A 24,330-nucleotide genomic window follows, 5' to 3' on the forward strand; every position below is an offset into this window, starting at 1 on the left:
ATCGGCCACGTTTGGTCCTAATAACTCTAGCACCAGGCACTCATGGTTTCTATTTGGACCACTAATCTGGAAAGAATCTGTCGTTGTCATGAGATGCTGGTAGCCAGGCTGATGCGATTGCGCTGCCGTTATTGTACGCAAGACTGCAGTCTCTCGATTTTGATGGATTGTCTCGGATACCGATATCTTTAAAGCGACATAGGTTTGGTCCCTAGTAGCATCTCAGCTCAAGTCGTCGATGTTTCGTAGAAATCGGGACCTGATATCGCGCGCGGCCCAGACAGTCGAGTATCCACCCCAGCCTAATTTATGCAGGACTTTGTATCTGCCATTGCTCAAACGATCGCCAAGGTGAATGGGGTGATAGCCACCCTTTTTGTAACGATGCAAAGGCTCGGCATCAATATCGCAACCATGTGTGGACCAGTCCATTGATGGACCAGGCTGAGAAGGACGCGCAAGCGTAGATGAAAGTGAACGTCTAGGCGCGAGTGCTGCCCAGGGCGATTTGTCTACCAGCCATTTCTGAGCTGATATTGTGTGAACTCGAACGCTTGTCCTAGCGGCATTCATGTTGTCGCTCACACGCTTGCATTGAGGTGTGGAAGATGTCTAGCTACCTAGGTACTCTATGGTGGGGTGGAGATCAGACCCTTGAGAAGGGACCCGTGGACGCCAAGAAATTACGGTGCCGGGCCGCAAGTTGAGCCGGCGCGCGTTTCGAGCCACCCAAACATCCTAATCATCCCAACTCCTACGCGCCATAACTCCAGCAACATGCACCCGATTTAGAAAGCAATCGCGGCAACCGATTCGCGCGAAAAAGTTTCGAGTCATACTGATCGTCTGGAATAAGCTCACGATCGCACCTCCTACCCGTGATCGCTCCTGGTGCGCCGCGCCTCCAACACACATAAAAAACAGGAAAGACTCGTCTGGGGTTCAGACTACAATTCGCATCCAACAATCTAACTAAATTCAACACAAACTCTCACCACGGCCTTGATATGGCTTGAAAAAGTCGCGTATCGACATTCTCATGGACTCTGGAGTCCTTCCCGCAGCTACCTGCACACATGGCTCTTCCTGAGCCCATCCGACGGTCGGAACTTCACGCACCGAGTATTCACTCTCACCTGTCAAAGACTCGCCTACTTTTCGAGCTTTCCTTTCACTCAGTTCCTGATCCTCCCGCTTCCGCTTATTGCCACTGGGGCGATGAGGCAAAGCTTCAGACGGTTCGGTCGGCTTTGGAGATGGCATCTCTCTCTTGTTGTACTCCAACGTTAATTGTCTCAGGCCGTCTTTGAAGTCCTGAGCCTGTTGCGACATTGGTACCGAGGGGCAAATAGCTTGGCCTGCCAATGCTTCGACGCTATCGTCGATGCTTATATCGCTGAATGAATGCTCCCCGTCATCTGCCATGATTGCTGCTGGCACAACGTCGCGCACAGAGATCTGGCAATCTTCGTCTCGATAGTCATCTGGTATATTCCAGTCAAGAGACGGTTTCGCTGTGATCTCCAGACAGGCTGGGGTGATCTCGCATGTATCGCAATTGGACCCCGCCACACGCCACAACTCCGCATCACTCTGAGCACGAGAATGAGATGAAGCCGGAGAACGTGGACTCGCAAGACCATCATGCGAATGCTCGGATTCAGCTCGGTCATGGTGTTGTCTACGGCCATGCCTTTGCGACCGTGAGCGGGACTGAGATCGATAGCGAGGTTGTCCACGACTTCGCCCATTCGAGCGTTCCTGCCTTCCGTGGTCATGGGCATGAGGCTCTCTTCTACGATGCCTGGATCTGTTGTCTTGTCTTCGCGGTCGAGAACGAGACCTGGACCGAAACTCAGTACGAGAACGTTGGGCATGATTGGGACTTCGTGATCTATCCTCCCGCCCAATTCCGCGGCGTGAGCTCCGATATCTTCTGTCTCTGGATCTTGAGTGAGCGCGCGGCTCTCGGCGTCCCTGCCCCGCAGTACGCCGCCCAGATAGTTGCTCAGGTCGATATCTCCGGATCTGGCCAGCGTGCGTCCACAGGCGATCGAGTTCTTGCTGTACTTCAAACCAAGCGTTTATCCATCTCGCCTTTCCTGACTCTACTCCGTCTTCGTGCCTTTGGCGCTGACGTTGGTGATATTTAATAGTCTGTCGACACTTTTTCCGCTCTTCAAGAAGATCTTGTAGCCTATTGCGTTCTGCGTCAGTTGCTCGACCTGTTTTTTTCACCTTCTTCTTCGTAACCTCGATCAAATGCTCCAGCTCCTCCTCCCAGGCCTCGGTCCTTGCTTCATTCTCAAAACGGACCTTCACTTCCTCAGCGTACTTCTCCGGTGTGGTCCAGTACGAGTGGGCGATACATAAGGCATTTTGTATTTTCTCCGCCAGTGATTCGGATAACACTAACGCATCAAACGCATCTCCTCCGTCCCGTATACCGAGGAAATATGCTGGGTCAGTGGTACATCTAAGTCTGTCTCCATCGTACCTCGTCCACTGGCGATTGATCGTCTTTAATTCATTGGAGTGAGGATTAGGATCGTAATCTGGATAAAACAGGTAATGATGGTCCATGTCGGGCGGCTGTAGAATGAATGATGGCATCCTTACGCAAGATATAGGTTCTATAGGTCCTTCGGTTCGAACAAAGGAGTTTATCACTCTACCACGTATATCCGGATTGGGATAACGTAGTAGGCCTACAACAAAGATAGCAATTTTCTTTCATTGTCACTTTGGTTGATTCGATTTTCTTTCACTCTGGTAAGGCCATTCACATCCGTTGGTCTTCGTCAAGGCCCATTCTTGTCAGCAGCAATAAGGAACTAGACTGGATTCGTGATATACAGCGTCCGTGAGCACGTACCTGGACCTACGAAAGAGCAGGCGCAATTGCCTTCGATATTCACTGAGGTCAACGCGGGCGCAATGCCTGCCCCTACTTCAGTGGCTGCAGCCATGAAATCACAGGCAATACCACTCTACCCGCAGAACGATCTCAACCCCTTACTGGCAGAAAAAAGGTATCAACTGTCACTATGCCTGGCCAACGTGAGCGCCCAAGGCCGCCTTCAGAGCCTCACAGCCGGGACTCTCCGCAGCATGAAGCCGACGACGGTCCACAGTATGATCGAGTACCGGCACGAAACCATGATCGCGGTTACGACGAGCGTGAAGAGCACGGAGACCGGTACAGGGAAGACGACCTGCCTCTCGACTATGGTGAAGGAGAGCCCCGTCATCAACCTCAACCTCAACCTCGACCTCGAGACCGGTCACCACCTCCACGCCCCCGCAGTCGAAGTCGGGGTCGAGACTACTCCAGAGAACGACCTCGTGGCGGGCAGCAAGACCGAAGATCCCCCAGTCGGCGGCGAGACCGAAGATCCCCTAGTCGGCGACGAGACCAAACCGAAAGAAGGCCCCCTCGACCTTACAATACTGAGCGCGGTCAGGGGCGAGACCCGCGCACGAGACGATCTCGCTCTCCCGGTACTGAGCGCGCGCCGAGACCGCAGACACCACAACCACTTGCTCATCCTCCTCTTCCCCAAACTCGCGGTACGGGCTATACCGTCATCGATCATCGTACAGGAGTTGAACACGTCTGGACCCCTGAGTACGGACAGTCTCGCGGCTCATACACGGATTTGACGAAGGAGTATCTCGCTACCGACGTTGTTTCCGTTCGACTCTGTGACTTCTCATCTGACGACCAAGCGAAAATTGGACAGAGTTTCACACCGTCTTCACAAGGTATGATCAACGTGAAGCATGATGTGCCTTTCATCTTCAAACGAGTGGAGCGTGACTACGGCGTTGGCTGGGTTGCTCACTGCTTTGGAGGGCGCGGATTGAAGAGAGCGCATTGGATACCAAAGTCGGAGCACGCAAAGTACCTGGGAGTAGCCAGTGATGACGATTCGTCCGGATCTCGAGGAAACGGTAGTCCGCATGAACAAATGAAGGTGCGGCGAACCCCAGGAGCAAGATTTCTCGAGAACATAAGTCATGTCTTCGCGGGTGAGTTGGTGAAAGTCACCTTCCCACGAAAGCCTTACTACTGGGGCCGGCTGAAACTTTGGGATTTCCACCGGCTGTGTTGCCTCAGTGATTTCCTCACGGCAGCCCCTGGGTCGAGCGCCGCCAATGAGGTTCCACCAACGATGGACTTCGACCACGGTGCGTTGAAAGAGCTGCGAACTGCGGACGACTCCTTGCCCAAATGGATGAGAGATCATCTCGCGACTCTCGATGCTCTACACAATCCGAAGCCATCCGAAGACGACAAGGACGCAGATGCCCGTCTGCCTAGGGGTCCGACAGCACCGAATGGCCGCGTCCCACGTCCCACCATGCGCCAGGATGCCAGAGACGTTAACACGACAGCGCCGCCACCGGCAATCACACAAGCTACCGAGGAGGCAACACAACCACGAGATCAGCCTCGACAACCACCAACGAGGACTACGAACGCGCCGAGGGACCCAAGACCCCAACCACCCACAGGGCCGAGGTTAAAGCGCTCGCGCGACGGTGATGATCCTCTGGTGCCGCCGAATACCACCCGTCGACGGCGGGACTATTAGAGCGCTTGGCAGGGTCCTCGAGGCGATGTGGGAGGAGCCGTGGGGTATCCGTCTGCACTAGTCTCCAGTTCACAGTGAGCAGCGCATCACGCCAACCCAGGATAAAACTGAACACCCTAGAGCCTACGTTGACGTTGGTTCACCCACTTTGCAGATTCTTGTCTTGATGTAGTCCGCAGGCCTGTTTAGTTTTTTCCTTGTATGAGGTGGCATTGTGCTTAAGAAACAAAGCGGGGAGGAATGTGCCCAATGAGCAAAATGGACCGAGCTAATCATCTAAAGAAGGCAAACTCTTTGTAGACAGATGCTCAAGCGATTCGGAGTAGAAAGAAGCGGGCTTTCTTTTGTTGCAAGGCATGGGAGGCGGAAAATTTCTTTGCTGTTCGCCGCCGTCTTCATCGGTGAAGTTTGATGAGATCAACACTTCACAGACGATGCGGCGCTCTAGACCTAGGGTCGGCTTTGTAATACGGCTCGGTTAGTCAACACAGTTGATGTGTGTGTAAATAAAAATAACATTATGTTGTATATGTGTCCATGCGTGAGGATGAAGCGACGGTGGATAGCATTTTGCGTGAGAGGCGATAGCTTGCTGAAAAGGAGTTGAGTGCTTGCCGTAGAGAAGAGAATAAGCATCAAGCTGCAAGCAATCTGATGGACATGGGATAGAAGCTGCAAGTCATCGAATGAGGCGAGGTAGAGAAGGTTAAAGGAGGAAGGCCGCCCAAGCGACGATGCGGCTCCTTGCCCGCCAAGACCCCCGGAGATTGCCGGCGCCGATCATCACAACTCAAGGAAGCATCGCTCGTGAACTTCGACAACTGCGCCAGCTTCTTCTTTACGGGCTATACAGTATGCCCTGTGTAGTCGCTCGTCACCTTCCCGTCGCTTCCGTATAGACTATAGATCTCAGTTCACACTAGCGCGTACATCGCTCCACCGCTTCCGCCAGCCACCGTCGCGCGCATTCGATGGGTATCTGCTCGTCGTGCCTGGGAGGGCGAAGGACTTCTGAGTCTGATGTCAGTCTTCATGGATAGCATATTGAGCTATACAAGTACTAACGCTCTCTCATAGAACTCGGATGCCTCGCACCTACTCGGAGACCAGTACCAGCCCAACTATGGAACAGCCAGCAGCACACACAACGCGCCCCAGCCAGACCCAGAGGAGCTTCGACGTCAACGAGAGAACCTGGAGCGTATTTGCGCGGAAACGAATGAGTGAGTGCCGCCTTCCCCATCTTCGAGCGTTCCTTCCTGTACAGGGGTCTGCACCTTCCCACGAAGGCGCCCGTACTTTCCTGCACAGGAGCCCGCTTCTTCCGATTTAAGGGCCACAGAGTCCTCTGAACCTTCTCCATCTTTAGTAGGACATGACGCTGATCCCATCCAGGCAACTAATCCCCGTCTCCCAACCGAGCGCCCTCCCCGAAGTCACCGAACAGCCCTCCAAGAACGACGAATACGCACATCTCTTCAACGAGCGCTTCAAGTCGATACGAAGCCAGCGCCCATCCTCCGCCGGCAACGACGACGACGATGAGACGACATGGCTCGAGAACGCCATGGGCAACCAGGGCGAGGATGAGCTGGAGCAGATCAAGCCAGCAAAGGGAAAGCTGACGATTCAGTTCGGTCAGCGGTAGACACTTACACCGAGGGTTTTGAGGACAGCGATATCTTCCGACCCTGTACGGATTGTACAGTTGAGGCTATACGTATCTTTTCATTGTTTGTCGCATTCTGCATTGCATTAGCGCCATTACGGATACCCATAATCTTTTCCTTTTGTTATTGTTCTGCCTCGGGATGAGGTCGTTTGAGTACGTTTTCTCAAGTAGCATAATCATGTCTGCATCGAACGTCTTCTCGTCTCCTTTCGTTCATGTCTTTCAAGAGATGGCTTGGCAATGCCATTATACGAAGCCCGTTCTTCTTCATTACTCATTTGATGCAATTGGTTTCTACATACAAGCTCCTACGATAGTACTTCGCTATCCTAGGCGAATGCCAAGCTGGTCAGACAAAGCCAACCAATGCCGACTCGCTCCCCATGTGATTGGACTGGTGAAAGTCCCGACAACTCTGTCTATCGCTGAAGGTCTATCAATGCAAGACATGCAAAAGCAATCATCGCTCAAGCCAATGCAACACCATCACCGCCATCACCTACCCTAGACAGCCTTGAACAACAAGTCCGGCGGTCCAGTCGCAGGCTTCTCGTCACTCACACCCAACTCCGCCAGCATACTGCCAGCGCGCTCATCCATCAACTTGGCCAACTCCTCCCGAAACTTCTCGTCGATGAAGTCAAGACGCAACTTCAAGCCCGGCTGCACCATGCGCTGCTTCTCCGGGTCGAGCTTCTTGAACGTCTTCTTGCCCCAGACCAACGCGGCGCTCTCCATGGCGTTGAAGAGGGCTTTGTTATCGTCTCCGTCCATGGTCTCGGCGTTGAGGTACTTGGTTGCCATCTGCTCTACGAAAGCGCCAACGGTGCATTCATTAGCAGCCTGGTCAGCCTCGTTCTTCGTTGTGTCAGCTTTCTCGTCGTCGATCACAGCTCTATACTCGTTACTTACGCTCTGCTCAGCCAAGGAGGCCACGGTCTCTTCTCCAGTTGTCTCGCTTGCCTGCTCTAATCCCATCTTCTCACGGAGATGCTTCTGGATGTACTTGTACGTCTCACCCTGTGGCCTCGGTACACCACCTCGCTTGATGATATCGGGGATCTTCGAGGCAGGGTTCGACAGGACAGGGTTTTGGCGACTCAACAACGGCTCTTCGTATGGTCCGATGGCAGCGTCGTAGAGGGCCTCGTCGCCCTTGTACTCGCCGCCTAGGTAGCCATTCGACCTACCGCCGCTGCGCACACTGCCGTCGACGGGGTCAGAGTGCGGGGATGGCGGATCTTGGTAGGTAGGAGCGGTGGTTGATCGTCGAGTCGCGCGTGTGGCAGGTGGTGTCCGAGTAGCGGTAGCGAGGGCGCTCTCGGCGAAGGTGAGTTCAGTTTTGCGCTTCTTGCTTGGTGTGGGTGAGTGATCGTCTGGCTCGAAGTCGTCTTCGGAAGATAGCTCATCGACCTCACTGTCAAGAACAACCGGCTTCTTCCTGATCGAGCGCTTCTTCGCTGACGACTTCTGTGCAGACGCAGTAGTCTCCTTCGGTGCGGACTCAACCTCTTTCTCCTCTTCCTTGACCTCATTCTCCTTCTTCTCTTCGCTCTCACGTACGGGCGTGCTGCTGGCTACCGGCCTACGCCTCACCGTCCTACCCGCAGGAGTAGTACCGGCGCCAACCCCAGCCGCACCTGGCGTCGCCATATTACCATGAAGAAGACCTTTGTTGTTCTTAACCCGCTTCTCGTAGCACGGCTGGCAGACCTGGAATGTGCAGCCAGGACAGCGGCGCATAGTATCCATATTCCGCTGATCGCACTCGGTGCACTTGGCCGTGTGGACAGTCACCCGGCTAAACAGCGTCTCGTCGACAGTGCAGGGCTGGATTGCCGATGATGCTCCTGGCGTGCGGGGCGCTCGAGTGGGGAACGGGCTGCTGGATGAACGTGGGGTGTTGGGGAGGAGGGGGCGGTTACGTCGGCCTGGGGTGGACGGTGCGGGTGAAGGCGCCGGTGCGGGTGTTGTTGCAGTTGGTACCTTAGCGCGGTGGCCTGGATCTGGACCTGGTGTCGCTGGAGGATCCATGGCGCCACGTGGTGAGCCTTGCTCTGCTTGCTCTGGTGGGGGTGGGGGTGGGTCGGCTGCTGTGTCGCTCATGTTGTTTAGTCGCCTTGTCCTTGCGGAGGATGAGTGTACTGAGGATTGTATCGCAGTACCTTGAACTGCTGGTGTGGACGCCGGAAGAAAAGTCGACGGTGGGGGATATATACTCTGAAAGATCTGAGACTGAAAAAGGGTCTCAGTAGTCGCCTGAGACTTTCTCGGTGACTTGCCGCTTGGACTGTTGTGTTCTGATTCAAATCCAAAATAGAGAAATTGATTCAGAACGGTATTGATCGCAACAGGTGTGGACGGTAGAAAGTAAATGTGAAAAAGGCGCCACTTCTGATCAATCTGATAGAAGTTGGTGCTTTACGCTCGGACTAACGCGGGGCACAATGACGCGAGATCCAGGCGCCAGAGTTGTAGAAATCGAACCGGAATGGAATGTCGGATCCGGGGCGAGCGGGTTCAAACGGGGGTGACTGAGGGTTATGGGTGGCGAGATCCGAGGGATCGAGGGGTAAATGTTGCTCGTTCGAGGGAGTATTCACTGACTGGGACTGGGACTGCTTGGGGGCCTTGGGCGTGACCTTAGTTTTGGCTTTGGGATAGACGGATAGAGACGGGTGGAGAGTGGAATGTATGTACAAGTACAGGTGCAAAGAGCAGAAAGAAGACAACCACCGCAACCACCACCAAGCTATATACAATCCTTCCGACGCGCTATGTGAAGAGAAGAATAAGAGATAGCTACCTGACTCACATACACGACGGAAGCGGGCTGCAAAACGAACAAGAAGCGGGAGGCGAACGAAGGACCAGTCATTGTTGATTATGTGAAGAGGAAATAGTTCTTTATAGAACGTGTGACATGTCACATCTGTCACAAGTGGTATTGGAGTCATGGAGTGTTGCGTAGCATTCACGTCCAGGGATCGAAGGGAGCTGCGTGCGTTGGTGGTACGGTGGCAGGTGCAGTGGGGAGATGGTGACAAACGGTGGGGATGGGAGTTGGGGCTCGGGTTACTGGATGGGGTAATCGTGGTCGTTGCAAGGCGTAAGCGGGGAAGACATTGTTGGTTGTACGTAGTGAGCTCTGGATTTTGCGTCTTTGATCTGTGGGTGAAGTTTTGTGACTTTGCAGTGGTTCGTGGTGCACTTGGATGTCTCAAAGTGATGAGCCATTCATAGCTTCCGCAACCTAACCAATAGGCATATGGGGAAAGATTTCGAATAGTAAGCGTCGCTGCGATGAGATACTGGAGCTTCTTTGGAGTCTTTGTATATGTGTTGGGTGGGGTGTGGTACGGTCGCCAAAAGACCCTGGGCCGGGTCGCTGTTGGATGGCCGTGGTCGTTGGATGGCCCCATCTTTGCCATGCGAACGTGCGGATCCTGCGGGCCGATCTCGCAGTGGATCTAGATCTGTTGGATGTCGTGCCACATTGCATAATCGATGGCTTTGCGATGCTACCCTGGTACTGACAAAGTCGTGCTTGACATCTGGACCAGACTTCGCAACCGAGGATACAGATGTGCTCGGTGGAACCTAACAGTAACAGCATCAGCGACGCTTCTGAGCGTGGAGAATAGTCAGTCTTGATATCAAACGCGGTGTCGTAGTCATGACGTGGCGACGAAAGCTCGGTACAGCATTCTCCCAGACCAACGGCGTGAGGCTCCTGCTAGTCACTAGTGAGGCTCTCGTGATGACTAGCAAAGCTGCTAGAGGACTGGGCGGTGTGCTTGTCTGATAAGAAAGCTAGATCAAACGCTAGGGGTGGATGCCGTTGATGGTATTCAAGTCAACGTGTCGTGCATTGCGGATCTACAGAAAGCATGCACGGTACCTGAGGAAGTGCAGCCTCGCTTACCCAATCCGGCGCAGAAGGAACTCGCATCTTGCAGATGTGACACCTGCAAGGAGCCGCATCGTCCATCATGTCCAACCCCGCTATGGGCCGTGAACCATTTTCCCGAATCTCTTTTGCCGCCTCGAGCGCCGACGGTCGCTCTGCCGCCATGGCTGTTGTGTTGGGTGCTTGCTTCTGCCTAGAGCGGGGTCTCGCCGCTTGATGACGGCTCTAGGAAAATTTGGGGGTGTGCGGCCTCACCGGCGACTCTCTTGGAAAATGCAACGCTATATATACATCTTTGCCGCTTCTTCAGCAGCGGCGGCACCGGAGTGTCGCCGTACGCTGTACGCCGCATCAAGCAGATAGCTGGAGACGGCGGTGAGTGGACTGCATGGTGATTGCAGTAGACCTAGCAGCGGGCACTAGCCACACCGACTAGGCTAACAAGGGCGCGCAGCTTCTTCAGTTCGGAATGCGCAAAGCGCGACAACCAAACATCGCGCGTCCATCAACAGACCGCCAAACTCATCAAGCGCGCGTGACAGTCGTCTGCGCGGAAGTTTGCGCCGCGCAATCGTATAACTCTGGACGCTGTCGCAAAGTACGCGTCGCGGGCTGTTCGAAACCCAGGCCTTAAGCGAAGACAACCCTGCCCATCACGACAGCATACACATACTCGAACCCTCCTGGCTGAGCTCGCCGGGTATTCTTAAGCGGAGAAGAGCGTTGTGGCGGTGCGGCTGAAGACCATATCACCAAATCAAAAGCTTGGGGCTGCAGCCTCTGCCTCCTCGCCGCGGCCGGATTCGCTCACCACCAAGCACCCTTTTCTCGGCGGCCTCCCCTTGCGAGTTCGAGACCTGGTGTGCGACCTACTCACAGGCCTCCAACAACCGTGTGAGACGATAAAGTCGCCTCCCACGACCTTGCACAGACCGTGTATCTGTGCGCAGCCATAAGTGTCTAAGACAGACGCTACGAGAACAGGAACATCAACGAAGAAACGAGCTCACGATCACGACTACGACAATGCATCAGCCAGAACCCGCGACACCGCTTTACCCGGCCATGGCCCTCCTTAACTACATGCATGCGCCCGCAGTCGGTTTCTACTACATGGGAGCTTGCGCGTTCAGTCTGTGCATACTGCAAAAACCACGGTTAGTATCAGCGAAGAGGCGGTGGAGCATACTTATCGCCATGCTCACGATACTTGTCGCATACATCACAGAGGTACTCTACTACTTCAGCCGGTCAATGGGCGATTGGGACTACGAGGCACCACAACCTGCAGCAATCCGCTGCTTAGGATCGATACTGGTCTGGAGCCCGCTCGCATACATACTCTGGTCGAGTAAGGCGTTACGGTGGCACGCCTACTTTGGCGCGTTTGTCCTGCAATTCGCGTTCGAGACTACGACATGCCTGATAACGGCATTTTCCATCCCGGAGAAGGGTCGGCAGAAAAATGCGCCTTTCGTGATTGACTGCGTCAGGGCGTTGGCTTCGCTCATATTACTTCTTGACGCCTTCATCATTCTGGTCACCAAGCAGGCGGTGGTCAGCACGGACGAGGAACGCCAGTCTCTGCTAGGAAAGCAAGCGAATGGTTCATCAACACCCAACGGCAACGCTGGATATGGCACCATACCTACTGGAACGTCGAGCGACGATGAGGAAGCACCGCCGAAAGATGACGACAAGGATATCAAAGAGCAACAGGCAAAGCGTCTCGAAGAGGAGGGTGGCTGGTTCGGATATCTCAAGGGTTTCGCCGTGTTCTTGCCTTACCTATTCCCGAGAGACGACTGGAAAGTCATGACATGCCTGGGTCTACGACTCGTTCATATGCTGACAGAGCGTGTTCTGAACTTGCTTACTCCTCGCCAAATCGGTATCATCACCAACAAACTACAGCATTCTTATGAGACCCAGAGTGGCGTCATGCCGTGGAGGGATATTGGCCTCTGGATCTTGTTCTCATACATCAACAGCTATGCTGGGCTCGGCATAATCGATGGCATCGCAAACTTAGTCATCTCAAACTCCGCGTATCGGCGCATCACCTTGCTCGCATATGAGCATGTCCTCGGTCTATCCATGGACTTCCACACCTCAAAAGACTCCGGGGAGGTTCTGAAAGCTGTTGAACAGGCGTCATCTCTAAACTCGCTCATCGAGATGGTTCTCTTCGACATTGCGCCCATTCTGTTGGACCTCTTCGTAGCCATGTACTACGTAACGCACTTGTTCGACGCTTACATGGCCTTCATCATCCTCTTCATGGGCGCAGCATACATCGTAATCGGATTCTACTTCACGACGCTCTCTCAGCCGAAGCGAAGAGACTATGTCGAAAAGCAGCGTACTGAAAGCTCTACAGTCAATGAGACTGTCCACAACTGGCAGACGGTCGCTTACTTCAACCGATTGGTGTTTGAACACAAGCGCTATGCCGAGAACATCATGAACACCATCTCCGCTCAATACGCATACTACTTCCGATCTATGGGCGGCCATGCGGCACAGGACGTTCTGACAACTCTCGGGTTCGCCGGTGCTTGTGTCTTTGGTATGTCGCAGATTGTCACTGGCCGCAAGCCAGTCGGCAATCTTGTCACTCTGATCATGTACTGGCACACAATGACATCGCCTCTATACGTTCTCTCATACAGCTATCGCCACATCTCCAGCTCGCTTATTGATGCTGAGCGCCTTCTGCAGCTACTCAATACTAAACCTACAGTTGCCGACCAAGACGGTGCAAGAGACATTGTGGTTTCCGCGGGTGAAGTCGAGTTCAAGGACGTCGACTTCCACTACGACGAGCGTAAGCCCATTATCAAGGGCGTGAATCTGAAGGCGGAAGGCGGACAGACCATCGCCTTCGTTGGTGAGACAGGAGGCGGCAAGTCGACAATGCTGAAATTGCTGTTCCGCTTTTACGACGTGACTGGCGGCTCAATCATGATCGATGGTCAAGATCTACGTTCAGTCACGCAAGCCAGTCTCAGGAATGCTCTCGGTCTTGTGCCGCAAGACCCTGTCCTCTTCAACCAGACCATCCGACAAAATATTCGCTACGCCAAACTCGACGCAACGGACAAGGAGATCGAAGATGCCTGCGCCGCTGCTGCCATTCACGACGACATCGTTGGCTTCCCCGACGGCTACAACTCCAAGGTTGGCGAACGTGGTGTTCGTCTCTCAGGCGGTCAACTCCAGCGTATAGCCATCGCGCGGGTACTCCTCAAGAACCCCAAGATCGTCATGCTTGACGAAGCCACGTCGGCAATCGACTCTTCTATCGAAGCACTCATCCAACAAGCGTTCCGCAAACTTAGCCAGGGCCGCACCACCTTCGTTATCGCGCATCGCCTCAGCACGATCGCTGATGCGGATCAGATCTTGGTCGTAGAGAAGGGTGAGATCATCGAACGAGGTACGCACCAAGAGCTGCTGAAAAATGAAGCTGGCAAGTATTCAGAGCTTTGGTCGAAGCAGACTGCAGGGCATCTGTCCAAGACGCCATCGAAGGAGGATGTGAAGAAGGATGTGGCCTCAAAGGAGACCGAGGACACGGTGACCGAAGACAAGGACACCGAAAACAAGAAGACGAAGCAAACAAATGAGGCAACAGCAACGGCCGTAGAAAGGAAAAGCGATAATGAGGACACGACAACGAAGCGTAAATGAGCATAGCTTGCTGTCTAGGGAGGAACGTAATTGGGCTTTCGGCCACGTAGTATATCGCGATACAGCAACGCGAATCGCATTAATCACAACACACACATCAGAAAAGATCCCCAACGTCATCCCGTAAAACTCGTCCGCTTGCTTCTGCAGTTTGCGACCTCATGATCCGTATACATTCCTGCTGCCTTGAAGCCACTCAGCCAACGCGGGACAACAAACCCGCCAGCCAGTCGCAAATGTGTCCTAAACAGGTGGGCGTTCTCGGGAAGACAACATGCCGACTCTGACGCACGGACTTTTGCGGACCAGCTACGCGCAATCGAAACGATGCATGTGCGGGCGAGCAGCTGAATGTTTAAGACAGCTTGCTGAACCTCAATTCTCTCTTCTTACGATATATCATCTGTGCTGGTTACTACTTGGCATTACAGTACCACGCCGCTCAACAACCCCCGTCGTGGCGCAGACACAACTTCCTTACGTCATCCATTACCGAAACACCTTGATTCGCCGCTTCGCCACATCCACGCAGGTTGAGCGACCCAAACAATCAATCCCTTCCCAACATCTGCAACCGCGCCCCCTTGCGCAGAGTTCCTGATATGGCGGTGCCGAAACGCTTTTTGCTGCTTGCGGCTGCGGCGTGGACGTGGTTTAGTCAGCGGTATGCGCCTGCTGTCGCTGTTTCGCAGGGCTACATCAAGAACACCATTGCGCTTTTTGCAATCGCAGTCTTCGTTCAATTGGCATGGTCCATCGTTGTCTACCCACTGTTTTTAAGCCCGTTGCGACATCTACCCTCGCCGCCGGACAGCCATTTCCTGCTCGGCCACTTCCGACGCATCTACAAGGATCCAACGGGCGAGCCGCAGCGGGATTGGATTGACAATGTGCCGAATGACGGTGTGTTGTATTATCGGTGGTTGTTCAATGAGCCGAGGATACTGGTGACGAATCCGAAGGCGATTGGCGAGGTGTTGGTGACTAGGAGTTATGAGTTTGTTAAGCCGGGGAGGTTGAGGAAGGGGTTGGGGAGGTTGTTGGGCGTGGGAATTTTGTTGGCGGAGGGGGATGAACATAAGGTGCGTATACGTGATGGGCTTAAGAAGATGGTAGCTAATGCGTCTGCGATTGTAGCGCCAGAGAAAGGCACTTATGCCTGCGTTCAACTTCCGGCACGTGAAGGACTTGTATCCCATCTTCTGGAGTAAATCTCAGGAATTTACGGAAAAGCTGGCTGAAACCATCAAGAACAGCCCCGATGGATCATCCGTAGTCGAAATCGGTCATTGGGCTTCCCGCGCCACTCTCGACATCATTGGTGTAGCAGGAATGGGCAAAGACTTCGATGCCATCAGCAACCCGTCCAACGAACTCAACGAAACCTACCGCAAGATCTTCGCCGGCGCTCGTGGTGCTCAACTCGTCCAGGTATTGCTGAATCTGCTCCCCCACTGGGTGGCCGTCAATCTTCCCTTGGCGCGCAACGACATAATCGGCAACGCCGTCGACACCATCAAGAAAGTCGCCAGAGATCTCATCCACGACAAGCGCGAGAAGCTGCAATCCGGCGAGGCAAAAGGCATGGACATCTTAAGCGTAGCCATGGAATCCGGCGGTTTCAGCGACGAAGACCTCGTAAACCAACTCATGACGTTCCTCGCCGCCGGCCACGAAACTACCGCTTCAGCCATGTCATGGGCCGTATACCTCCTCTGTCAGAACCCCGATGTGCAAACACGACTTCGACAGGAGATACGCACCGAGCTGTCTGAAGCACTACAACCAGGTGGCCAGATCTCTTCGACCGAAATCGACCGACTCCCATATCTAAACGCCGTTCTGCAAGAAACAATGCGCATCTACCCCCCCGTCCCCCTCACCCTCCGCGAAACCGCCCACGACACCACCATCCAAAACCACTTCGTCCCCGCCGGCACAACCGTCGTAATCTGCCCCTGGGCCATCAACACGTCGACCCACCTCTGGGGTCCCGATGCCCGCTCCTTCAACCCCGATCGCTGGATGCAGCCTGGTACTGCCAACACGGGCGGCGCGGACTCGAACTATGCCATTACGACGTTTTTGCATGGGCCAAGGAGTTGTATAGGGATGCAGTTTGCTAAAGCGGAGTTTGCTTGTCTTGTGGCGAGTCTAGTGGGCAGGTTTGAGATGCAGTTTGAGGTGGAGGGGCATGTGGCGGGGATTCAGGGGGGGATTACGGCGAGGCCTAAGGGGGGGTTGAGGGTTAGGTTGAGGGATGTTGGGGTGGGGGAGAAGGTGTAGATAGGTTGAAGATGGTTGATGCTGTGGTTTGTGATGTGCGATGAAACGAGATTCTGATATTATCATAACGCGCACTTTTTGCTTCGTGTTACATTATGTATGCTCTAGGTGTGTTTGGTTGCAAATGCTGTGAACGAACTTTTGCCATAACTCCTAGTGTATCTATCTCAACCGACTTGACGCCAATATATGATGATGCGGGTTGGTTAAGACGTTTGTTTCGTGTGTAGTCTCAAAGCGATGGAGCGTAGAGGTCAACCTCCGGAGAGGCGGATGAGCAATTCGTTAGCACCTATTACATAACCATGGATAGTCCGTTTCAGGGTGTATATAGCCCTTACCTCCTCCTACACTAGTCAGGTAGACCTAATGTGCGATTCACCTACGTTCATCCATCACAGCACCCCTAGTGTCACGTAATTACCTTACAGGTACATAGGCTCTTCTTCCTTAGTAGTTAGCACCTTAGCTTTTATAATAATAATTTAATACACCTATATATCTTATAGTTTAGTAGCTACTCTTAGCTTACTATTATTCTCTATAACTTAACCTAAGCTATTATTTTTAGCACTACTACTATAAGCTAGCGCACTTAATACTCTTATATAAGCGTCTCTACGCTGTAAACTAGGTTTTATAACTTTTATAATACTACTACTATAATACTATAAATAAGTTAAGTATAATAGTATAAGCTATATATTCTAGTAACTTTTATAACTTACTATGCGCTACGTAACTACTTCTTTTTATAACTAGAGTAATATCTTCTTAAAAATAACCTTAATAATAGAATTAAGCTAAATACTAGCCTACGTAGAATAATTACGCTAAATAAAGCCTTATACTATATAGTTCTTTTAAGTATATATACTACTAAACCTATAGTAGATAATATTAGTAATAGTAGGCTTTCTATACCTTACTAGCGTAAATCGCAACTACTATAGAACTATAATTTATACTTACTAATACTTTAGCTACTACATAAACTTAGATACTATAAACTACTCTTTAGAAAGTTATAACTTTAGAGATAGTAGGTTCTAACTTTATAGATAAGCCTTTCTACCTAAACCTAGTAAGTATATACTTAGCTTAGTAGAAAGAACTACTACTTAGATTTCTACTAGAATAAAAAGCTTTCTACTACCTATTTTATAGCTTCTTTTCTATATACTACTATAGTTTTAAACACTTTTTCTAATAATAGAAGCTATTAAATTAAACTTTTTAACGCTTACTCTATTAGCCTATAAGTTTCTAATAAATATAATTACTTCTTCTAAGGTACTATATTTACACTAATTACTAGTACTAACTTTTACCTAATCTATAACTACTATCTAACTCTCTACTAATATTAGAGAGCCTAGTCTAATACGCCTACTAGCTCTCTCTAGAGACACTATTATCTATACTTATAATATTATTATATTTACTAAAACTAACCTCTACTACTCTACTATTATACTATAGGTCTTATAGATAGTATAAAGTATTATTAAAACTTTTAAAGTTCTAAGCTCTTTTTAAGGCTATCTATAAGTAGATATTATTCTTCTAAAAGTAGAAATCTAGTTTATTTCTAGTCTACGCTAACCTTTATTTAAAAGTAACCTATAGCTAGGCTACTCTTCTATCTAGCTTTTCTACTCTAAAAAGCTACGTAAAGCTAGCAAAAATCTTATAAGAAAAGTTAAGTTTTTTAAGTCTACTACTAAGCTATATACTATAAGCTCTTATTACTATAACTAGATATTAGTATATACTACGTCTATATTACTACCTACTCTTAGTAACTAGTAACTACCTTAAGTAGAAACCTACTAAGAGACTTCTTTAAAACTTTAAGGCGCTTATAGTAATATATTACTTATTAGTAAGCCTTACTAGTTTTATATCTAGAGTAGTCTACTTATAAGGCTAAGGTCTACTTACTTAAATATACTATGCTCTTTTAGCTACGCTATTTTATAACTATCTAACTATACTTTTTTATAAGTATAGAGCTACGCTCTATTATATATAGAGTTCTAAGCACCTTTATAGTAACTAGTATATTTTTCTTAGAATAAAGCTTTACCTAAAGACTACGCTACTTCTAACTCTACTACTATAATTAACTTTAGAGACGTTTTACCTAAATAAGTTACACTTATATAACTACTTACTAAGAAGGTCTATAAGTAAAGTAGTAAAAAAAAGATAGCTTAGTAAGACACTAAATCTACTTTCTTAGAGTATAACTTATAGCTATAGTAGCCTAAGAAATAAATCTTTTACTAGTACTTAGTAATAGACTAACTATACCTTTTCTATACACTACGCCTTAAGCATTCTAAACTAAAACTAATCTCTATACTACCTACTAGATTTACAGCTATTAAGTATAACTAGATAAAATATTATCTACTTACTCTAATAAGTTTAAATATAATACTACTTAGGCTATAACTACCTCTATAACTATAATAAGAGAACTACTAGGTTTCTAAAGCTATATATCTACTACTAATAGACTTAAATATAATACTACTTAGGCTATAACTACCTCTATAACTATAATAAGAGAACTACTAGGTTTCTAAAGCTGCGTATCTACTACTAGTAGGCTTAAATATAACGCTACTTAGACTATAACTACCTCTATAACTATAATAGAGAGACTACTAGATTTCTAAAGCTATATATTCTCTAGTTAGAATAGGTAGCTATTATAATATTAGTAGGCCTACTACTACTACTACTAGCCTATAGAACTAGGTACTCTAACTTACCTTTTATAATACTTCTCTAAGCTACTTATATTAGCCTCTTTTCTATAATACTCTATAGAACTATAATAGCGTAAGGTTCTTCTCTACTAGAAGTAGTATACTTACTAGCTTACTATAATATTACTATAAATTTATTAGCTAGACTAAGATAATAAATATATTTATAACTTTTAAATATAGAATAGTAAATATACTTAGTTAGTATAATAACGCTTTCTAAACCTAGTACGTATACGTTCTATAATATCTATATACTAGACTTAGCTATAAATATAGTATTAATAATGTAAATCTATATATAACTAGAGCTAATAGTTTAGTACCTATTTCTACTTCTAATATAAATAGCGCCTCTATTATTAACTCTATAGTTAAGTATAACTACTACTAGTAAGCTAGCGCTATATTATAGTAGCCTTATTTCTCTATAATATAGCCTAGTAGTAACTTTATAGTATAGTCTAACTACTCTAGCCTATACTCTTAGTTAGGTTTTACTAATAGCTAACACGCGCTTACTCTATAAGAAGTAAAGATAGCTAAAGATAACGCTATTATTAAAGTAATAGGTAGCTCTCTTAAGTTCTAAGCTAACATAATTAGTTATTTTTACTCTAATATAAAATACTAAGACTACCTAAATAATATTACTAATATTTTTAGTAAAACTTATTATAGGTATATTTAGAACTTTCTTAATATAGCTAAGACTATTATTACTTCTAGAACTATACCTAAATATACTATATAGAATAACCTCTACTAGTACTTTAAGAGAAACGCTTAACTTTAGTACTAGTCTAATCTTAGCGTAGAACGCTACCTTAAAGCTATTAGAGAAGATAGACTTAATAGATAGAAGAAGAAGCTTACTTTCTTCTACGTCTAACTAGTAGAGACTATAAGCTAGCTCTAGAAATAGACTTATACTCTAAAAGATATAGTTAATAGCTATTTTCTAGTAGAATAGTATCTAAAGGTAAAGCGTTTTTGCTAAGATACTAGATATAGCTATAATAATAATAATTAATACGTAATTTACGCTTAGAACCTTTTAGACTTACGTATCTATATTCTTCTTTTATAACTAACTTCTACTATATTCTTAGACTAGTTTCTTATAATAATTAAAGAATAGAAATATACTTTTATTAATATATTTAAGAATAAGATTATTAATAGTAAGTCTACGTTCTATTACTAGTATAGTAGTTTAGACTTTTAAGGTAGTAATAACCTAGTATATAAGAACTATAGTAGTTATAAATATTCTTAGAGTAGTTATCTATCTTAAAATTCTAACTACTAGAATAGTAGTAATAGCTATAGCTATTCTAACTCTTACTAGTAAAACGTTTTTTAAGGTAATAGTAATAGCTATAGTTATAACTAGTTAAGTAGGTATAAATCTTATCTATTATAGAATACTTTCTAAGAGTAAGGTAATTAGTATAGTTAGAGAGAGAACGCTAACTAAGATCTATAATTAGAAAGCTAGTAGTCTAGTAACTAAAACTAATTATATAAAAGAATATAAAACGCGTACTATAATTATACTCTTAAAAACGTTTAATCTAGTAAGTCTATTAATAAAGATATACTAATAGACTACGCTCTAAACTTCTATAAACAAGCTATAAAAGCGTACTACTCTAACTCTAAAGAATCTACTTTCTTCTTCTAGAATAGTTATAACTATAATAATATAAGTAATAATTTTAATCTAAGAATCTAAGTAAGCTAAGACGCACATTATAAGCTTTGCAAATAACTTCTAGTACTAGTTAATACTTTTAATAAGAATAATAAAAAAGATAAAGATAAATAATAGTTTATTAGAATCTTAACTTATAGCTAGTTAAAGGCTCTAACTTAAGAAAGCTACTAGATTATATATACTTATTATAATAGAAGCTTTAAGTCTAATAACTTCTTCTATAAATATATTTATAAAGACTACCTATCGCGTCTAGAAGTATAGAAATAAATAGAAGATAAATTATTATATTATAAGCTTACTTAGAAAGCTCTCTTAAGTAGTAAAGCTTCTAAGAGCTTATCTTAATCTATACTAGTATAATTACGTACTATACTCTTAAGAAGTATTTAGAGGTACATTCTATAACATACTCTTTAAGTAGCCTATAAAAGTAGGCTACGTAGTTATAATAAGTTCTCTTATTATAGCTAAGAACGCTAATTATATACTTATTAGAGCGTACGTAGCGCTAAGAGCTTACTTAGCGCATACGCGCTAGTTATAATATTACTAAAAATTATTTAATTAGCTAAACGCTTTCTATTTCTTACCTAAAACAAGAGTAAGTATCTCTAATTTTTATTAGTACGCTTACTAACTCTAGCAGCATACTCTATTATACTAATTAAACTAAGTATACCTTTCTATATCTGTCTCTAAGCTTTCTAGTATTATATTAAAGAGAAATAAGTATAAGTATAAGAATAGCTACTCTTTTAAGAATAAGTAGTCTAGTTCTAGCTTTATAAGCGCCTCTAAGGTAACCTCTTTAAGTTCTAGTTACGTAAGCGCGTTAAAGGCTAAGCTATTAAGCTCTAACACTTTTAACTTCTCTAAGTACTTAGCTACTCTCTCTAAAGTAGATAATTATAAGCGCTTAAATAAGCTCTACAGTATTTCTAGAGGCTCTTCTAAGCGTAGTTCTTCTAGTAAGAAGTAGAGCTCTAGTTTTATAAGTACTTCTACTTCTACCTATAACTTATTTACTACTCTAACTTATACTTCTAAAAAGTCTAATCTATTTACTAAGTATAGTAATATAGTTACTTAAGAGTAGGCTAATAATATTTTATATTATAATAAGCGCGCTACTTAGAAGTACGCTAATAAGTAGTATACTTATAATCTTAAAGCTAAGAATAAGGCAAAGTAAGAGTGTTATAACTAGATTACTTATAAGTATTATATTACTAGTTAAGCTATAGAAAACAAGTAGCGTCTACATTATAAGCGTAATAAGTAGATTAAGCGTAACTTAGAGCATAGTAATAAGAATTCTAAAGCTAAGATAGTTACTAAAACTAAGTATATTAAGTCTAAGAATAAGCGCTTTGTTAATAAGTAGTGTACTAAGTAAAAACGCCTTAAGATTCTACTTCTAAGAGCTATTAAGCTCTATTAAGAGATAGTTCTAAAGAAAGTAATCTACTAAGCGTAGTAGTCTGCTAATTCTATTAGCGTAATAGAAAAGTATAATAATAAGTAGACTAGTAAGACTACCTAGAAAAAGTATACTAACTATAATTCTAATGTTGCTGCGCTTTCTTAGAAGCTTTTTAGTAATTTCTATAAGTATTCTACTAAAGTTGCTATTATAGTTTTTAGTTCTTTAGCTACTAGTAATACTTATCTTAATATTCTCTTTCTAGGTTCTTCTAGTTCTAAGAGCTCTACTTCTAAGAATTCTATTACTATTTCTTCTAACGCTTCTAAGCTTTCTACTAAAGCCTTAGATAAGCTCTCTATTTCTTAAGAGAGTAGTATAGTTTATAACACTTTACTTTTCTCTAGCTCTACTTCTAAGAAGAGATATTCTTTTATTATTATAAGTAGTATAGAGAGCTCTCTTTTTAATCTAGAGCTCTCTATCTAGTCTAATAGTTTAGATATTGCTAATTCTTCTAATAAGTATAATAATAAGAAGTATAATAGTAAGAAGTATACGCTTAATAAAAATTCTAATAATAAGAATAATAGAGCTTTAGTAACTAAGTTTATACGTAAGCGTAGCTCTAAGAAGCTTATTTTTATTACTACTAGTAAGCTCTATAAGATAGTATACCTCTAATACTTCTAGTCTATAAGCACTAGAAAGGCTACTAACCTTCTCTATAAAAACTACGTAAGTATTAATAAGAGTAAGAAGTCTAAGCGCTGCTTTATAAGTGCTATTAGTAATTATAGATATAATAACGTATATGTATACTTTTTTTTAAGCTTAAGAAGCTTTACTAACTTTTTTTTAGACCTAAGTGTATAGAAAAGGTTACTAAGCGTATAGTTAATTAGTTTTGCACTATAGAGCAGAACTTAAAGACTAGTTATCTACTTAATATTAAGAACTCTTACTTTTATAAGCTTATTTACAACTATAACACTACTTTTAAGTAGTACTTTAAGTATAGCTACATAATCTAGAGGCGTAGTAAGAAGTAAAGCTTTAATACCTTAAAGGTAGAGCGTAACACTAATAAGTCTAAGAATACTTCTAGTATTAAGTAGTCTTAATCTAACCTTAATAATAAGACTAACAACGCTTCTACTTCTAAGCAGCGCTCTTCTAGTAAGTTTTATTCTAGTACTCTAACTTCTTAGTGCTAATAAGCTTTATAGAACTTTATCTAGTAGTTAAGTAGGTTAACTATAATAAGACTATAGATAATAGTATAGCGCTCTCTAATAATAGTAATAGAAGAGTATCTTCTAAAACTATTACTAATAATACTATTATAGTTACCTATAAGAGTATTACTACTAAACTTAGTTACGTATTTACATTTATAAAGAAAGTTATACTCTCTTAGTTCTTTACCTTAGAGTTTAAGTATCTCTAAGCTTATAAGAATACTACTAATAACTAGTAGTACTTCTTTAACTTTGCGCTTAGATAACTAAAAAAGTGTTACTCTAATTATAGTTCTAAGTATATACTTTTTTATCTTACTACACTCTTTAGAGCGTATACTTTAATAAAAGCCTTTTTCTATAAGTAGTTTTCTATAGACCTATAAGATAGGCTACGCTTAAAATACACTTTCTACTACTTTCTAAAGAGAGTAGCTAAAACTCTTTTGTACTTTATAAGCTTTGTAATACTACTAATAATTTAATATTCTTTATATTTAACTACTTCTTAAAGCAGGTAAATTACTAAACTAATAGATTTTTAGTAAGCTTATTAGCTAGTATACTCTTAGTCTTTCTTTGTTAAATGTGCTAGTGCAGAAATGCAGGCACAACGCGGTTAAGTAACACAGTATATAGTCGCAATACAGGTGTATCTTCTAAATACCTTATTTTATAGTATGCAGTAGTATATATATTCTTTTAAAGGTTCTAGAAATTAAAACTAAGCTATAAAGTTTAACGCTCTTAAACCTTATACAAAAGCATAAAGGTAATAAGCTAGAATTTAGCCTAGATTCTATAGAGAAAGAGAGAATACAAGTATTCTACACGTTCTGTATACCTCTAGAGAGGCATTTAGAAGTCGCATATACATCTTATTGCTCTCTAGAAGCTCTATGCAGAAGTAGAGAGTAGAGAGAGCTATAACTATAGAGAAAAGGCAACAAACGCCTAAGAAGCATTTAAAGCTAGTTCTAAAACAAGGCTGTAAGGTAGGTAGA

At 45.2% G+C, this 24,330-nt stretch overlaps 5 protein-coding genes across 5 annotated transcripts; 4 read left to right on the forward strand and 1 right to left on the reverse strand.

Annotated features, from left to right (window-relative positions):
- Positions 1 to 3,111: 3,111 nt before the first annotated feature.
- Positions 3,112 to 4,598, forward strand: J4E87_008888 (uncharacterized protein; the record flags this gene model as incomplete). The annotated part of the gene is made up of 2 exons (XM_049380471.1): positions 3,112 to 3,570; positions 3,639 to 4,598. 2 exons carry the CDS (start codon positions 3,112 to 3,114, stop codon positions 4,596 to 4,598), a joined length of 1,419 nt encoding a protein of 472 aa, XP_049229746.1.
- A 971-nt stretch (positions 4,599 to 5,569) lies between these two features.
- J4E87_008889 (uncharacterized protein) lies at positions 5,570 to 6,246 on the forward strand (the record flags this gene model as incomplete). The annotated part of the gene is made up of 3 exons (XM_049380472.1): positions 5,570 to 5,620; positions 5,676 to 5,821; positions 5,994 to 6,246. 3 exons carry the CDS (start codon positions 5,570 to 5,572, stop codon positions 6,244 to 6,246), a joined length of 450 nt encoding a protein of 149 aa, XP_049229747.1.
- A 528-nt stretch (positions 6,247 to 6,774) lies between these two features.
- J4E87_008890 (uncharacterized protein) lies at positions 6,775 to 8,376 on the reverse strand (the record flags this gene model as incomplete). The annotated part of the gene is made up of 1 exon (XM_049380473.1): positions 6,775 to 8,376. One exon carries the CDS (start codon positions 8,374 to 8,376, stop codon positions 6,775 to 6,777), a length of 1,602 nt encoding a protein of 533 aa, XP_049229748.1.
- Positions 8,377 to 11,206: 2,830 nt separating this feature from the next.
- On the forward strand, positions 11,207 to 13,873 carry J4E87_008891 (uncharacterized protein; the record flags this gene model as incomplete). Its single annotated transcript, XM_049380474.1, has 1 exon — positions 11,207 to 13,873. The coding sequence occupies one exon, from the start codon at positions 11,207 to 11,209 to the stop codon at positions 13,871 to 13,873; it is 2,667 nt and encodes an 888-aa protein (XP_049229749.1).
- A 602-nt stretch (positions 13,874 to 14,475) lies between these two features.
- J4E87_008892 (uncharacterized protein) lies at positions 14,476 to 16,159 on the forward strand (the record flags this gene model as incomplete). The annotated part of the gene is made up of 2 exons (XM_049380475.1): positions 14,476 to 14,955; positions 15,011 to 16,159. The coding sequence occupies 2 exons, from the start codon at positions 14,476 to 14,478 to the stop codon at positions 16,157 to 16,159; spliced, it is 1,629 nt and encodes a 542-aa protein (XP_049229750.1).
- Positions 16,160 to 24,330: the final 8,171 nt, after the last annotated feature.

This window comes from Alternaria ethzedia (assembly GCF_023757985.1).
Source record: "Alternaria ethzedia strain BMP 0044 chromosome Unknown scaffold_30, whole genome shotgun sequence".
In the NCBI taxonomy this organism is placed as follows: Eukaryota; Fungi; Ascomycota; class Dothideomycetes; order Pleosporales; family Pleosporaceae; genus Alternaria; species Alternaria ethzedia.